The sequence below is a fragment of the Mauremys reevesii genome, linkage group 15 (genome assembly GCF_016161935.1).
Source record: "Mauremys reevesii isolate NIE-2019 linkage group 15, ASM1616193v1, whole genome shotgun sequence".
NCBI lineage: Eukaryota > Metazoa > Chordata > Testudines > Geoemydidae > Mauremys > Mauremys reevesii.
In genome coordinates, this window is record NC_052637.1 from 41264791 (window position 1) to 41279813 (window position 15023).

At 44.6% G+C, this 15023-nt stretch overlaps 1 protein-coding gene across 2 annotated transcripts in view; it reads right to left on the bottom strand.

The window, feature by feature from the left end:
• SLC39A11 (solute carrier family 39 member 11) overlaps positions 1–15023 on the bottom strand; it is a 243333-nt gene that overhangs the window by 167694 nt on the left and 60616 nt on the right. For both annotated transcript variants that reach the window (XM_039501621.1, XM_039501620.1), the window contains one exon: positions 1884–2028. In XM_039501621.1, coding sequence (XP_039357555.1) covers positions 1884–2028 — 145 coding nt within the window. The remainder of the gene's footprint in view (positions 1–1883; positions 2029–15023) is intronic.

The window sequence follows — 15023 nt, forward strand, 5'->3', positions numbered from 1 at the left end:
GTTAAATTAATAATTCAACAGTGACTAATGTCAAAATTTACATTAGCAAGTACCACCATTTAGATTAATAAAATACTCATTATGTGCCCTGAGAAATTTCACAAGAACACAGCTGGTAAGTTCTTGATAGGCTTAGTGAAAGCTGCTAATTACCAAGTTGCTGTCTGTCTCTATTTGCCATCGGTCTTCTTGGCAATCACACTGTCTTGTGAAAATAGCAAGTTCATCCCAACAAGCAAAAAACTAAGGGTAAGTCCATACTACCCGCCCGGGTCGGCGGGTAGCGATCGACTTCTCGGAGTTCGATATATAGCATCTCATCTAGACGCGATATATCGAACTCCGAATGCGCTCCCATCGACTCCGGAACTCCACCACTGCAAACGGCGGTGGCGGAGTCGACGGGGGAGCCGCGGACTTCGATCCCGCGCCGTGACGACAGGTAAGTACTTCGAACTAAGGTACTTTGAGTACCTTAGTTCGAACCCCCCGCCCTCCCCCCCCCAGTGTAGACCAGGCCTAAGAAAAAGATCATGGAAGAGAAAAGGGTATTGATTTGTTGTCGTTTTTAAAAAATTTCCCCAGAGAGAGCGAACCAACAGTGCATAATGGAAAGTTTCTGTTCTCAAAACGACTTCCAGGGTCTTCATTTACAACCAAGAGCAGATGCATGTACAAAACAGAGCAGCTCTGAACTTACAGAAAGATGCATGATTATTTTAAGAGTGAAATTAAATTACATTTAGGACATAAAATTGCCAGCATGCTAAATGCTCCGAAGTAATAGAATTATCAGCTGGGATATCAGTCTGGACTTGTTAAAGGAGCTTAAAGACATGACACATCTAAATCCCCTGGTAACTGGACACCTAGCCCCCTTAGGCTCCTTTCAAAACCTGTCTAAATTTTTAAAAAAGTTAAAAACACTCTGGTTCAGAACAGTTTTCCATAAAGAATGCAACTATATAATAAAGAATAAAACCTCACCCGAGGAGCTAATGCAGCAATTCTTTGCAGAAAGACTCACTTCTTTATTGGATGCGCTACCATCTCCATACTTGGAGGGGAGAAACTGGGGTAGCGTCTAGTGTACCAGATATGCTTAAACTCAAGTAAAATACCAAAGCAGTGAGACTATTTTTCACTAGTCATTTATCAAACTACATTTTTCTGCCTGGTGCAGACTCTCAGTAGCTAGAGAAGGAAAATCCTATTAGATCACATTCATCTTCCCACGTAGGAAGGATCTAGACCCCCTGTAGAAGACACATCAGATATGATATGGGTACCACACTTGATCTTCATTTTACGGCCATGTAAGCACTGAACACACTCACCTAAAAGTGGGAAGCTTTAACATGCTTTCAGATTACAAAATTAGATCAGAAGTTCCCACTGGTTTTTTTTAAAAACTGTTACAAAGAAACAAACATTCCCCAAGACAGGACATATTTATTTCATGTTCTAACAGCTACCACTTCTATTATCCTCCAAAATACGGAGCCACAAAGTGACCATCAGTCATGGCCCATAATTACAGCAAGCCATCACTGATGCATACAATTCAGCATGGGAAGGCAAAAGTGACCCAGCCGCCCACTCCTTCCCAGCTGAAAAACTATTATCTCAAGGTAAGTGAATTTCATTTCACTGTCAAATTAGATGTCTAATGATTAATAATTCATGCAAGTGGTTTTGAGAACTGAAGGAGAAACAGAAGCAATGATTCTTGGGCCAGATGCCAGCCTGTGCCAAGAAAGAAAGAGAGAGAAAGCATGTGTGTGCACTGAAGTGGATTAAATTTCAAGCATATTTATATTATAGTCTATGAGCCAATTTATTTGAGTTCTAACTCTGCTGTTGGTATATGACAGGATGCTTGCCTGAATGAAGCCCAGTTCTACCTATCCGGATGGAGAGCTCATTCCCATAGTCCTGGTGATAAGTCGGCTCGGGGTCATACTTCTCTTTCACCGCTCTCGGATCGTAGCTCCTAGACAAGGCAGCGTGGGGAGGTTCACTGATGCCCTGAAATGGATTAAAGGGAAATTTAACATTGTTTCCATGTACGAGTGTGTGTCTTCCTCTCTCTACATTCCCCCCCAACCCAATGCTCAAAGACAACTTTGGAATCTTCTGGATTTGGTTCACACCTCCCCGAGTTTTGGATTCAAACCAACTCAAAGGGAAGCCATCTAGCTTTGCAGGGTTTCGCCGCAAATTAAGAAGACAGAACCAAGCTCACTGAGAAGCCTGATGACCTTCAATATGTCTTTCCACAAACTGGGCCTGAGTTAAAAACTTTATGTAGTTAAAAACTAAACCAGGCAGGTTTCACAAACTGTCAGGTTTCATAGGGCCGGTTCCACAAAGCGGCAGTTTTAAGACTTTGTGGGTTTGCAAGAACTGGAATTTTGACTCCATCCTTCATCTGCAAACCTAATGCATTTCACAGAAGCTTCTGCATTGGCTGTACTCAATATACCGGGATGGATCTGGCAGTGAAAAAGCGGCAGGGAACAGGATTTTAAAAAACACAAAGATGTTAATTTCATGCCCATACACTCATGAATATACACCAGGTTTCAAAACAAACTCCAAATGCCACCTTTGTTTAAGAAAAAAAAAATCAACATAATTCAAGTGTAGTTACAGTGAGAAAAATGGCTAAACATACAGTGCCTTACTCTGCTGACAAACCATGTGCTGCCGTCAGCACTGTTGAGCCAATACAACTACAGAACAGCGAGCTGGATTGTATTCTGGCTCATACGTGGTCAAAACTGCACGTGGAACCTTGCACTGCACTTCAGGAATGCAGGCAGAAAACATTCCATTTGGATTTTCAGGCCCCATTCAGGACAGCACAAAAACACACATGCTTAACTTTAAGCATCTGCTGATGCCCATTGACTGCAACAGAACTTAAGCACGTATTTAAGTGCATTTCTGACAAAGGAGGCTTTTCTCAACTGAGGCCTGAGTTTGCAGCACTGACAATTAGGGAGAGAGAAAAAACTAACTCAAAACTGAGCATATTTCCTTGGAATTGGGGGAAAGAATAAATAAGGACCCATACAATGTAATTTCACTGAATCATTTCCAGAGTACGATCAGACCTTTAACAGCACTGAGAATATCTGGTTGATACAGGTTTCTGTGTTTCAAAATATACATAGGTGTGGGGAGGAGACAATGTGCCCATATAAAAACAAAATATATGTGTAGGTGCTATACAAACGCAATGGTCCCGGTCCAGGTGTGGGGTTCCTACACAAAGACACTGTCCTAGAACGAAATTAATTGAACCAGTCAGACACAATATCATGTTTCCAGGTCAGTGTTGAATTTGCAGCAAGTCCAAATGGACTCTCCCATAGACAGTAGGAACTTGCAATACCATAGGCCAGGGAAATATGTCCCTGCGAGACAGCAAAATTGTGATTCAAAAGACACCCCAAGAGACATGGGCACACCAAACGTATAGGAAATTCACAGCTGAGGTTAACCTGACAGGCCACCAGGTGTCACTGCTGACCTCCATACACTCAACTAGAAGACTATGTGTGGCAGTAAAGAACTGAATTTCAGTAGGTCTCATTGGCACAACTCCACCATGGATGGATGGATGGATGGATGGATGGATAGATAGATAGATAAGCTGTTTAAATCCAACTTTCTGCTTGTCACAGAATTTAGTGACAATAAAATGTCCAGCTTGGAAAAGGTCACAGAAAGCCTATAGAGGAGAGGGGAGGAAGACTGGAGAATGTGTTAGATTTCAGTGCGTCTCCCCTTGGAACAGAGATCATCAGACATTGTATATTTCAGCTCCTTTCAGGGCTACTCGTTTCCTGGGAAATTGTTACTTCTCTTCCTGCTGTTTTCAGGTTCTGGATTCATTAAAGGGTTTAACCCTAGAGACAAAACGGATGGCAAGGTACTGGCAGAGCAAAGGCTGGAGGAACATAAAGTGTTGAGAAAGGGATCACTGCTCAAAGCATGGAACGTCGGTGTCTTCGTTCTACCTGAGACAGGAGAGTGGCAACGTGGCTTTGGCACTTTGATTCAGAGAGCGGCAATATAAACTAGCGTACACCAGAGCTGGCAATGAGAAACCTGATGAGTAAGGTGACTTTAAAAAAAATATAAAGGTTGAAGATGAATAATTAAACTATTACCCCCTCGTTTGCATAATATATTCTGACTGGTGTTATTAATGCTAATCACATATTTGCTATCATCGTTCTACTGCAGTTTAATCAGGGTGCTTTCACTTCCATTAACCTGGCAATTAGAAGATGCACTGATGAGGCGTTCTTCTTCTAGAAAGGATTTTTCCTTAGCAAAACGTTACAAGTCTTTTCTTCCTCTCAGCACTTCCCAGATTTTCCGTGGGAGTCCGTCTAAGCTGGGCTGCGGTAGGATCAGGTGTGCTACAGAATATGTGATGAGCGGATGAAAAAAGCATGTGGAAGGGTGAACATTTTCCATGAAATACTGGAAGCACGTGCACAGAGGGGAACTTCATGTACGTGCCCATTTGATATGGACTAAAAAGGACAAAGATCCATAAATTGAATCAATTGGATGCAACCCCGCAATGCCAGATTAGCAAATGCTGACAAACTGTTCTGGAAAGTAAGACATTGCTCTCTTCTAAATCGGAGATGGCAGAATTCCTAGCATTCAAAGGAACAAAAATCAACAATGCGGGAAGTTTGCAACAATGCAGTTAATTTCCTTATTTCACAATATTTTCCATAACCTCATGGGTTTAAACATTTGTCATGCAAATTAATTCAAAATAACTAAACATACGAGAAGAGGGTCAAGGATAAATCAATTTTTTTAGAGGAAGCATTAATTTAACAAGAACCAATAAATGCACCAGTTGTCTGCGACTGGGTCTGCGTGAGCACTGGGATCAGATTCCATGATGAGGGCTCAAATCACCCTGGCAAAACAAGAGAACGGTGAAGCAGAGGCCTGTTTCAATGCAAACTGCACAGCATGTGTTAACCTAAAATAATTTACCACCTTCCCTACCCTTTAGTGTTTATTATGGGGGTGGCAGAACCTTACAAACCTCATCTGTGTTTGACTTCAAAAGCGAAGAGAGATTTCTTCCCCCAAAAAGGGTGTGTGATTGTGCAACACACTCAAACACAAAACAGGAAAACACTTAAGTTCTGTGAAAGCTGACCTTACCCAGACCTGTTACTTCAGAACAGACACAATGAGATAACGGAGTAAACCTAATGAGAAGTTTTTTAAAAAAAAAGTCAGGAGGATGGAGGAAAATCTGTGCTTTATTTAGTGCATTGTCACTTTTTAGTCCTTGCTAACAGACTTGGATTGGGAGTTGAAAGCACTCAGAGTTCTGACTTCTCCATCCACCTGCGTGAACTGGGGATTTGCAGGAGCCGCTGTTCGATGACCCAGAGAATTGTAGGCCTGTCAGCCTGACATTGATCCTGGGCAAGATAATGGCGCGGCTGAAACAGGCCTCGATTAATGAAGAATTGAAAGGAGGGCAATGCACTTACTGCAAATCAGCACAGGTTTATGGGAAACAGATCCTCTCAAGCTAACTGGGTATTTTTTTCCATGAGATTACAAGTGTGGCTGATAATCTATTATATTAATACTATTACCTTTTAGACTTCTGTAAGGTGTTCGACTTGGTACCACACGACATTGTTATTAAAAACCTAGACTATAGAATTAACATGGTACATCTTAAATGGATTAAAAACTGACTGATAGGTCTTAAAATGTAACTGCGAATGGGGTGTGTTTCCAGTGGGGCCCCACAGGGATCGGTTTTTGGCCCTGTGCTATTTAACATTTTTATCAATGCCTGGAAGAAAACAAACATCACTGACAAAGCTTGCAGATGCCACAAAACTTGGGGGACTGGTAAATAATGAAGAGGACGGGTCACTCACCCAGGGTGATTTGGATCATATACTTGAAATAACTTCGCCCCTCCCACTCGGTAAACTGGGCGCTAAACCCTTTGTATACAGCCCGCAAAAACCAAACACCAACATTGGGAAGAAAAGAGAACCAAGGTCAACTGTGCCCAAGAGGCAATTGGGTGTGAAATGAGTCGATGACTTCAGTTCGGTCCCAGGGACGCAGACACCCATTCTCAGCAAGCCCACCATCAAAACCTTTGTCAGCAGAAGCAGAGTGAGGCTGCGGATTGAGCAGGTTTGGTGAGAAAGATGTTTTCTTTCCTCAGAAATGGCGTTGGCTGGGAAGGGGCTAACTTGCCCTGCTGCTATCTGGGGTGGGTGGTGTCTATGGATAAAGAGAGGCGCTCGGTGGCTTTCACCAACTATTAAAATTAACTTAGAGGGGGGAAAAGAAGAGGGAAATGTTCTGCTGTGGGGGAGCTCAACGAGGGCTCAGATGAGATACACAGAAGTGGCAGAAAGGTTTAGCAGCTGCCACTTTTTTTCAGCAAAGGTATTGATCGGAAGAATGTGGATTTTTGCAGGATGGAAGGACGTTCAAGTGACTGAAAGACTTGGGTAAAAACCCATCTGCAACCTAAAAAGAACTCTCCCTCTGTCTCTCCTTTCTGTCAGCCCCTCAGTAGCCTCTCCACTGCCACCTCCATGGCTAGTCCCATGCTCCCACTTCCCCAAGCAGGGAACTTTTCCTAAAACCTACCAGGGTCAGCCTCTGATCCTAAAAAGTCACTTTTGCAGCATGGCCTACAAGAAGTGACCTAATCTGGTGAGAATTAATGAGGAAGATTCAGGTGATATTAATAAAGCTTCAACTATTAAGTGCACACAACTGGTCTAAATGATTGCATGACCCTATTCATGTAATCCTGTCCTACTCTCATCCTGATTACGTTAGTCACTGCTCTCGCTTGTCATGTCTTCATGGAGGCCATACGCTCGCCAAAGCCACAATCTGTCCTCCTGCATCAAGCGGAGCGCCTAGCAAGCCTGAAGCTACAGAACAAATCAGACAAGCAGCAGCTTTGCACAGTTTATCATCAACTGATTTGCTGGCACCAGACAGACAACAGGCTCTCATCTCTGTCCTGTCAGCACAAAAGGGTAACAAAATTAAAAGCACAGAGCATGACCAGAGCATACAGGAGTCTATAAATTAAAGATTGCAATGAAAAGAAAAGGATCCTCGTAAGCAACCACCAGGCTGTTAGCATTACAGATCCATATAATCAAGCAAGCCATCTACTTCTGAAATCGAGATGCATTTGCCTGAAAGTTGGCAATGATAAAAAGCCACCCCTAGCTATTTCTTCTGCTACCCATGCTGAGTGTATCAAAAGCTTTATGCCTAAATAGAGGCAACCGGGAAATCTATTGCCGTTTCAGATGCTTATTGTCAACAGAGACATACTGACCTTACCAACACACACCTTCTTCAATTTGAAAAATATCAGTGACCTTCCGCAAAGTGCTTGATTTATTCCAACTGCGAGTGCTCTGCGTCACTCCAATCTGCTCCCCACTCGGGCCCCTTAATTGGAACATGTCAGTGGATTCCAAAAGCACAAGGAAAGGAAGAGGAAAAGTTAGCCCAGGTTAATTAGCTCATGCTGCTAATTAGAGTTAAGTGAAAACACACCAGGGGCTAGTGCAGTTCACAATGCCCCGTGAATGAGACGTGGACAGGAAGATCTCCACAGCTGGAGAAAATTATTCTGGTGCATGAGGTCCCAGGAAAATTGTTTCATTTTTAGATATTAAGGACAGACGGGCTCATTAGATCCTCCAGTATAAAGCAAGCCAGAGAACTCAACATTGTGCCACGTGTGTTATTTACCGTGCAGTTTTCCCCGCAGACACAATGGCCAGGCAAAATCAGCAGCTGCCGTTTTTATTACCAAGAAACTGCAACAACACACACACTCCTAAAGCAAACCTACAATTATTCTGAACGGTCGGAAAATTTCAACATCTATCCTAGTAACAACCCAGGTCGTGCAGGACTCACACAGGATTGGCTTCTTGCTCCCCTGAAAAATGTATCAGTGGATCTGCCGTGACAAATCCTGCTCTTGAGATCATGTTTGACAGACCTGGGATCAGTCCCGCTGGAGTTTCTCTTATATAGACAAACTCCAATACCAGAGAACTTTGGAAAACAGATGGCTTGCTGTTCATCTGTGTACGGCTGCGGGGGAAAGGGGCAGGGGGCTTGTAATCTCTTGCAGTCTACCTTGGGAGACACCAGTTACATCTCTTGATTGGACGTTTAGATCAGCGTTTCTCAGATGTGGCCATCGGGGGCTTTTCATGCAGCCACAGCCTCCTGGGTGGTGATGGGGGCAAAGCAGCAGCCTCTCCCCCGGACCCACCAGCAGGGGCTGGTCCCTACCCCCTTCTGGAGGAGCAGGTGATCAGTGGGAGTTCTCCACCTTCCCTGGGGTGGTAGGCGGCAGGCTCCAGTCTTGTGGCGGTGGGCTCCTTCCCCCAAGCCATAGGGCTTCACGCTCTGACCCCAGGCTCACCCGCACCCCCATGTCACCCCTAGCCCCCACTGCCTCCTCCACCCTCCAGCGGGACCCCACTTTTCACAGTAGCAGACTTACTAGCTAGCAAGTCTTAAAACAAAACAAAAAAAACCACCACCAAAAAGCAGAACATGCAAAGCACCTTATTTGTGTTTTTATTCTGTTTAGGTTCAGTAAAGAATAGACAACTGTAGATTATTTTGTCTGCAAAAAAACCTCTACATTACAATTATTTGGACATGTGTATGTACAATTATTTGGACATGTGTATGTGCATATTTATCAGAGTTTAATCCTGAATACTCTCACTGAAAGCAACTGGTGTTGGAGTTGCTTTAGCATCTCTTAGGATCAGGACTCTCTTCCCTCTTCCCCCCCACTTTAAAAGAATAAAAAGGCTTAGATCTTGTGTTGTGATATTTACACACACACACACACACACACCCTACTGAGCTTTGAGGAGATAGACCAGGGGTCGGCAACCTTTCAGAAGTGCTGTGCCGAATCTTCATTTATTCACTCTGATTTAAGGTTTCACGTGCCAGTGATACATTTTAATATTTTTAGAAGGTCTCTTTCTATAAGTCTATAATATATAACTAAACTATTGTTGTATGTAAAGTAAATAAGGTTTATAAAATGTTTAAGAAGTTTCATTTAAAATTAAATTAAAATGCAGAGCCCCCCAAGACCGGTGGCCAGGACCCGGGCAATGTGAGTGCCACTGAAAATCAGCTCGCGTGCCGCCTTCGGCACCCGTGCCATACGTTGCCTATCCCTGAGATAGACAAAGGATGAGACAGAAAAGAGTCACACAGCAAGTCATGGCAGAGCTGGGAACAGAAGGTCTCCAAGCCCCAGTGCAGTACCCTGTCCATCAGATCATGCTGCCGCCCCACGGGAGGCCGGTATGGATCTGCCATTTCAGGTTTAGTGGTTCCCAAGAACCTTTCCTCCCTGTTTCTCACTGCCAGAAAGCCTTCCTCCACCCGACTGATTTTCAACAAAAACTTAGGAGGCTAAATCATTTTGAAAGTTTGACCCAAAGTCTCTAGTGTTTAGAGCACTGGGCTGGGCCTCAAGAAACAGGTTCTTTCCCCTGCTCTGCCACTGGCCTGCTGGGTGACCTTTGGCAAGTCATCTCATTTCCCCCTGCCCGTGCCTCAGTTTCCCCCAAGGTAAAACAGGGCTAATGATACCTGCCTTCTTTGTAAAGCACGCTGAGACCTACAAGGAGAAGTGCCAGACAAGAGCTAGGGATTATATATTGACCTTTTGCATTCTTGCCTTCAAGAGAGTATTTTTTAAGGATTGTTGAGCAAAAAGGTTTCCCTGCTGACAGTCACCAGCTCCTCCCATCTCCAGTGGAGCGGACAGAAAGGAAACCCTCCTCTAATCCTTTGCTCTCATTCCTTAACGCAATGCTTTTACACTTCCCTGCTGGCTTATGCTTCTAAGGCCGGCTGCCAGCCGATTTTGAGACCGGCCGCTCCTCGGTCCCTGCCTTTCCCCCACCCCTGTCGGCAGTTCACGTGAAGAGCGTGAGAGCCTACGCTGCGTAACAAACCATCAAAAATGCCAAGAAAAGTCAAGCGAGAAGGGGCACCTACTCCTGTCACAGGCACTTTCCATCTCGGTGCTCAAACGTACAGACAGCAGCTCGGCTTGGCTGACTGCCGCCTGGCTCAAGTCGTTTCAGAGGCTTCCCCAGCCTTTGATCAAAAATCCCCTTCGCTTTTCAACCCACTTCGTTTGTTGGAAAAAGACAGCCCAAGCGGTCCCGCTGTGGAAGAGGATGTTAGGGGCAGGCAGTGGAAAAGGGGATCCCCGTTCGCTCCTCCACCCAGCATCAGTAAATGGACATTGCTCGGCTTCTTTCCCCCTGGCATTTTTCTGCCTTGGGTGAATATCGGTAACAATCTCTGACCCTGCACCGCTCTGGCACCAGCCCATCTGATTTAGTACAGAGCTGCTGCTTAAAACTGCCCTGCAGTTAAACAGGACCCACCTGCTATGACAGCATGTCTCCCCTCTCCTGCCCAAGCTTTAGCCGTTACCATGAGTCCCTCAAGTTTAGAGTCCCACCAACCACCCCTGGCTTCTTCAGTCTGCTGCTGGGGACTTTCCACTCCCCCAGCCTCCTGCAGAGAAACTTGGTCGAATGGGTTACCCTAGGCTTCAGCCAACTCATTGTTCCAAGGTGCTTCCAGCTGAATGGGAAACCATTAAAGGCCTAACAACCCACCACTGTACCCACTAGGCAGTGGTTCTCAAACTTTAGTATTGGTGACCCCTTACACACAGCAAGCCGCTGGGTGCAACCCCCCCTTATAAATTAAAAACTCATTTTTTATATTTAAAATATAAATGCTGGAGGCGAAGCAGGGTTTGGGGGTGGAGGCTGACAGCTCACAACCCCCCAACATAATACCCTCATGACCCCCAGTTTGAGAACCGCTGGGCTAGAGTCACAGAATCAGAGACTCATGCTGACTCCACAACACCATTTTATCACAGCTTCCTAACATCAACTAGAATCCGTAAGTTACACATAGATCCCCTAACGCGTCAGCAGTGCTATACAAATGGACAGAGATTGATGCAATGCCTACTACTGTCAAGTTTCTGCCTGTGACCTATTGGTATTTGAATCTCATGTGCCACACTACAAGAGCAGAATCTCTTTACGAATTTAATACAGCTATTTCTTGTCATTCAGATAGGATCTTCTTCACACTTCAGCCCTTCTCCACCGTACAGCCAAGTGTCTTATTTTTAGATTTAGGGATGTTACCTTCCAGCGTTCCTAACCATGTGGATAGAGAATTGATCTGGTGCTTAATTTCCATTAATTGCATTCAAGAAGAGATGGGCAGGGGGAGAAATAGATCTGTCTGAATGGCAGGGACAACAGACGTCTCGCTACTTTTTCCAATCGCGCCTCAGATTCCAGCTTGAGAATGTCGCTCCGTATTCTGTGATTACACTTCCAAAGGAAAACTCTGCTCGCTCTGCTGCTAAAGAAACCAGGTCAAACTGCCCGGGTCTGAATGCTTGGGAAAAGCAGCACCTGTTCCTTTGACACCACTAAGAACCAGATTCCAACGGCAATTGTTGACTTTCCTGATGTGCTAACAGCAAGCAATGCTTTCCGCTCTAATATGAATCGGGCAGGAGAATGGCTGGTACTGATTTACCAGCAAGGATGGAAGGAATGTATGGGGGGGATGTGCATAGCTCAGCAAAGCGACCACTGTAAAGCCAGGAAATTCTCACCCGTTTTAAAAAAGGAGCTGGAGGAAACTTTTAGAAGTGCGTAAAGAGCCGTGTCTGTGATATTTTTCAAATGTGATTCCTGAGGCCCTTTCCAATTCTTAAAGACAAAGTTCTTTGCTCCTCCCCTTCCCATACTTCCTCGGTGATGCCCACTTGTGACATCACATTCGTTACTATGGCTATGGAGCATGATGTCAAAGAGGAGGAAGCCTACACGGCAGTAGCACGCAGAAGGAAGGGCCAGACTGCGAGGGAAAGCATTCTTGTTCAAAACAGGTACATATTCAGAATAATAGCAAAGGAAATACAAAAAGCCACTGGCCCAAGGACATGTGGCTGCTTTTAATACATTCTTCTTCAGTAGATTTCTTCCAGGATGTTAAGCGGCCCATGTGAATACAAGAACTGCCAGACTGGATCAGTCCCAAGATCCATCCAGCCCAGCATCCTTTCTCTGACAGTGGCTTCAGAGGATGGTATAAGAATCCTACAGGAGGCAGATAGGGGATAATCTGCACCCTACATTAGGGCTCATTCTGATCTTTAATAGTCAGAAACTGGCTTAAACCCTGAAAGTTTGATATCCCACCCAGTTTTTGTTGGCATTAATGATTCTAATTCTGGATAGTCTTGACCTGCAGATAAAAATATCCAATTATTTTCTGAACCTTGCTAAATTCTTGCCCTTAACATCCTGTGGCAATGAGTTCCATAGTCAGTGCATTGCATGACAGAATATTTCCTCCAGTGCCTTTCACCAGCACTAAATTCACCCTACAATTCTATTTTTAATTTTTCCCCCTATTTCTGCTTTTAAAGCCACCTTCCTTGTTGGAACACTACTAAATCTAGCTTGTACCTTTTACATCCTTTAACATCTCCCCTATCAGCACCCTCATCTATCTTAAGTGACTTGCCCAAGGTCACACAGGAAGTCTGTAGCAGAACAGGGACTTCAACCCAGATTTCCCAAGTTCTAAGCTACTGCTCTGACCACTGGACATGCTTGCTCTCTTAAAGCAGTAGATTCCTGGCACCCTGAGATGTCTGCCCTCTTGTTCCTTTGTTCTGTATAGTCTCTGCCCAAGGATAACTTTTGACAAGTTTACTTTCCCTGAGAAGCAAAAGGCCTCTCTCCTCTAACAGGTTTTGTCCCTAGGGAACGAGTCTAAACTGGCCCTACATAAAGCCACCATGTCAGGCAGGCTTGCTGAGTCTTTATGTTAAAAATTAGATTACTCTGCGGCCCCTGCCGGCCCATCATTCTTGGTGACACCCCTATTTATTATTTCAATGCTCAAGACTTAATTCATCTTCCACAAGGCCTGGACTCGTTCCATCACTGTCTGCTCCTTTGCGGGGGTTAATGCACTTGCTTGTTTAAAAGCAAAATTAAATGACCTTTTCAGTGCTGTATGATTAATTGGAGCATTTTAATACGCTCTACAATTCACTGAAACCAGTTCAGGGGAGCGTGGGGAGGGAATTATTGGGGTAATTACAAAGAATATGCTTGCATGCTAGCAAACACTGTTATCACATCAGTCTGGAAGGCGCATTGTCTCCTTGCTCTGGTATTTATATCATAATGGTTCCTTGTCATTCTTTTTTGAAACGTGGGGTTTTTTTGGCTTTGCAAGTGACTCTCTAAATTACTGTCATTAATGCATGGGAGGGGGAACTAACCTTCTAAGAGACGTAATTACCTGCTCCTGCTGGCATGTAAAGGCACGTCTGGGAAACTCACTTAGGCATGGCACAGGAGTCGATCTGCGTAATGTTCAAACTGAATGATCCTGTTCACCCCTGAATGCAGACCCACCCTTTCGGAAGAGCAGAGGGGAGGTGGATCGCCAGGGATGGTTTAAAGTGACTTCTTCCCTTCTGCAAGTTTTGAAGCAGGAAGGGGAGGAAATGGGTCCGGGGCACCTGTTTTAACCCCTGCAAAGCCTTTCCCAAGAGACTCACTTGGCAGAGATGTTGAGAGAGTAAACTGAATTAAGGCTGCTGGACTAGTCAAGGCTTGAATGTGTGTCTGAGAGCTGATGAGATGGCACTGCGTCCTTGTATCCTCATTAGCATTAATGTAACCCCAAATTTACTCTGACAAGGTGGAACTCAGACTCTCTTGGAATTGCAAGGCAATCTGAAAGTGTCTCTGAGCCTCAAAGAAGTGATTTGAGCAGCTATATGCAGTTTACACACCCAGAATATGTTAAGCTGAAGCTACAGATATTGGGCAAAGCATGGGGTATTTATCAGCAAGGTTTAAAATCCAAAATCCCCTTTCCCCTCCCTGCTTCCAGTCTCCCATGGGAATAAATTCCCCGTAATGAGCTGTTATGTCATAAACATAAATGGGGCTGGGGAAAATTTTGTTGCTAGATTCTGCTCTGTGAAAAGTGGCACCAAATGGAAGGTGGGAAATTGCAGAATTGATTTCAAATCTCCCAGCCCCTGCTAAACCCATATCCAATCTGTACTGGGCTAAAATTGCCTCTGCATCTTTGTCTTACTCCTGACAAAAGAAGGGCAAATGCCATTCATAAGTTAATTCACGTCTTTGCATGGAGTAGCACGGCAGGTGATGCATCGCAGAGAACCATCCTGATGTTGTCTATTGATTAGCATGCTTTACTTTTATTATGAGCGCGCGCAAAGGAGTGCAAGGGTGCCTTGGAGCATTTCCAGATGCATGCTGCCGATTACATTATGCCTCTGCCAGGTTTGTACAGGGGACAGAATTAAAGCCAACTCAAAGATCCTATCTCACACAACTGGAACTTCTGGGGCCAGGCTCTCAGCTAGTGAAAACTGAAGTCCTCCTCGTTATGCTGATTGATTCTAGCGGATGCTCTGGTCCTTGCTCTGTTGTGAATTAGCCTTGTGCATGCTCCATTAACTCTGCCTGGCCAGTTCGCAGGGCCTCAGAATTAGAGTGACCAGATGTCCCGATTTTATAAGGACAGTCCTGATTTTCGGGTCTTTTTCTTATATAAGCTCCTATTACCCCCCCACCCCCTGTCCCGATTTTTCACATTTGCTGTCTGGTCACCCTACTCAGAATCTGAAGTGTCACAAGTTTTTCAAACTCTGACTTTGGCGCAGAGGTTGGATTTGACCTTCCCTCTCCTTTTTGTTTTGCTCCCCTGAGCAGTATCTTGGGGTAGCCCCAGCTGATCTCCTGTTCCTAGGGAAAGTTGAGTTGAAGTTTAACCTACTGCAAACGCTCAAAGGA